The sequence below is a fragment of the Nansenia antarctica genome (genome assembly GCF_963989245.1).
Source record: "Nansenia antarctica genome assembly, chromosome: 18".
In the NCBI taxonomy this organism is placed as follows: domain Eukaryota; kingdom Metazoa; phylum Chordata; class Actinopteri; order Argentiniformes; family Microstomatidae; genus Nansenia; species Nansenia antarctica.
This window is the reverse complement of record NC_137691.1, coordinates 3,693,960-3,696,459: the sequence shown is the minus strand read 5'-3', so window position 1 is coordinate 3,696,459 and position 2,500 is coordinate 3,693,960. Positions and strand designations below refer to the sequence as shown.

At 51.8% G+C, this 2,500-nt stretch overlaps 1 protein-coding gene across 1 annotated transcript in view; it reads left to right on the top strand.

The window, feature by feature from the left end:
• foxp4 (forkhead box P4) overlaps positions 1-2,500 on the top strand; it is a gene marked incomplete at both ends in the record, with an annotated part of 76,401 nt that overhangs the window by 52,894 nt on the left and 21,007 nt on the right. The window contains 1 exon segment of the mRNA XM_080548502.1: positions 375-473. Within this exon segment, the coding sequence (XP_080404628.1) occupies positions 375-473 (99 nt within the window).

Below are 2,500 nucleotides of genomic sequence, written 5' to 3'. Positions count from 1 at the left end.
TACTGTACAGACACCAAGCTGACCCCCCCGCCCACACACACACACCCCCCCCCGCCCCCCCACATACATGTGCTCTTTGCCTTCCATGCTCACCATAGAAGACCAGACGATGCTGACACTCTCTCCCCTCCTCTCTCTCTCTCTCTCTCTCTCTCTCTCTCACTCCCCCACTCCCCATCTCCCTCTCTCTCCCCCCCCCTCTCTCCCCCTCTCCACTCAGACACTCAGCCATACACAGTAAGACAAATATCCAGATGCATTTTGTTGTGGGGAAACGGAATTAAACGTAACTAACTTTGCTTCTCTCCCTCTCTCCCCCTCTCTCTCCCCCTCCCTCTCCGCCCTTCCCTCCCCCTCCCTCCCTCCCCCCCCAGTCACGAGGACCACGCTGGGTCCCATCCTCTCTATGGCCATGGAGAGTGTAAGTGGCCCGGCTGTGAGGCGCTGTGTGAGGACATGGGGCAGTTCATCAAGTAAGTCACCGCCCGCCCACACACACACACACACACCACACACACCACACACACACACCACACACCACAGACACAGACACAGATGCACGCACACCACACACAAGCACACACATTGGGCAAGATACTGAACCCCCAAATTGCTCCCAATGAGCAGGCCGGCGCCTTGCATTTGTGTGTGAATGTGTGCGTGAATGTGTGTGTGAATGTGTGTGTGAATGGGTGAATGAGAGGCCGTTGTAAAGCGCTTTGGAATAAGGCACTATACAAAGATGGTTTGGGGGGTACAGAGATGGTTCACCATGTAGCCCCCCACCCACCCCGGTGGCTGTGTGTGTGTGTGTGTGTGCGTGTGTGTGTGTGTGTGTGTGTCAGTACCACTCTTTAACGACGTTGCCTTAATAATTAATCAATTACTATCTGTTACATCACACTCCCATGGTGACATGCACACACACACACACACACACACGCAGACACATATACGCATGCATACATACATACGCACACACACACATGCAGACACACACACACATACACACACACACACACACATACACACACACACATGCACACACGCACTCCCCACCATCCCTCCCTGGTGAGAGATCATTTGTTATGATGTGTTTCCTCCATTATTCACATTCATCTCGTCATCCCTCCAACTCCCTCATCCCTCTCTCCTGTCATCCCTCCGTTGCTCCTCTGTTGCGTATGTCAGTGGTGTGAGTGTGTGTGTGTGTGTGTGTGTGTGTGTTGGGGGAGTGTTTTAAACAATGCGTGAACGTGAGTGTAACTGTCACATCACCTAACTGAACCGGGCATGATACTGTGTGTGTGTGTGTGTGTGTGTGTGTGTGTGTGTGTGTGTGTGTGTGTGTGTGTGTGCGTGTGCGTGTGCGTGTGTGCGTGTGCGCGTGCGCGTGTGTGTGCTACCTGTCTTTAACTCCTCTCTCTCTCCCGTCACTGGGCTGATTAGTGTTTTGCTCCCAGAGTGCTTTGCAGCGGCGGGGTCAGGCAAATTGTTTCCACGCTTCGTTAGCGGTTTACTTAATTAGCTCATCTACAATCAGAGCTCTTTGTTTCCACGGCGATAGCAAAGACATCAAACGGGCCGCTCCCTCTCTCCATCCATCTCTCCCCCTCCTCCCCCTCCTCCCCCCTGCTTTCCCTCCTCTCTTCTCTCTGCTTTTCTTTATCTCGCTTTCTTGTCTGTTTGCCAGTTTGGAGTCTTTGGGGACTGTGTGTAGAGTGGAGAGGGGGGGGGGGGGGGTGATGGGGAAGGAGAGGAGGGGTTAGGCATTAGTGTCTGTGTGTGTGTGTGTGTGTCTGTGTGTGTGTGTGTGTCTGTGTGTGTGTGTGTGTGTGTGTGTGTCTGTGTGTGTGTCTGTGTGTGTGTGTGTCTGTGTGTGTGTCTGTGTGTGTCTGTGTGTGTGTGTGTGTGTGTGTGTGTGTCTGTGTGTGTGTGTGTGTGTGTAAAGGGTGAGAAATCCATGCCTGTTGTCCTGATGAAATAACACACTGCCTTGCATGTCTAATTGTCCCCCTCCACACTCACGCACACACACACACACACACACACACACACACACATATTTTCTACCCCATGCACGGCTGTTCCTCCACCCCCTGATGCCAATGATCTGGTATCTATTTCATAAAACACGCACGCACACACACACACATTCCCCCACACACACCCCCCCCAATCCCCCAAACACACACACACATCCACACACACACACACACATCCACGCACACACACACACGCACACCGGCACACACACACACCCTGCCTGTTTTTTCCCGACATATATTCTTCTTTGAGATGCTGAGATCTTATCTGCTGTCATCTTCATCATCCCAGACCTGACACTGGTACTTAACACTAGAACAACCATGGGTGGGGGTCATTTGACCCTGTGAGTAAAATAAATGTTATTTCTTTGCACTCGATCAAATTTCAGGACCCTCCTTTCATGACTTTCCCTAGATATGTGCCGTTCTACCACCCAGTATCTTTACATTTT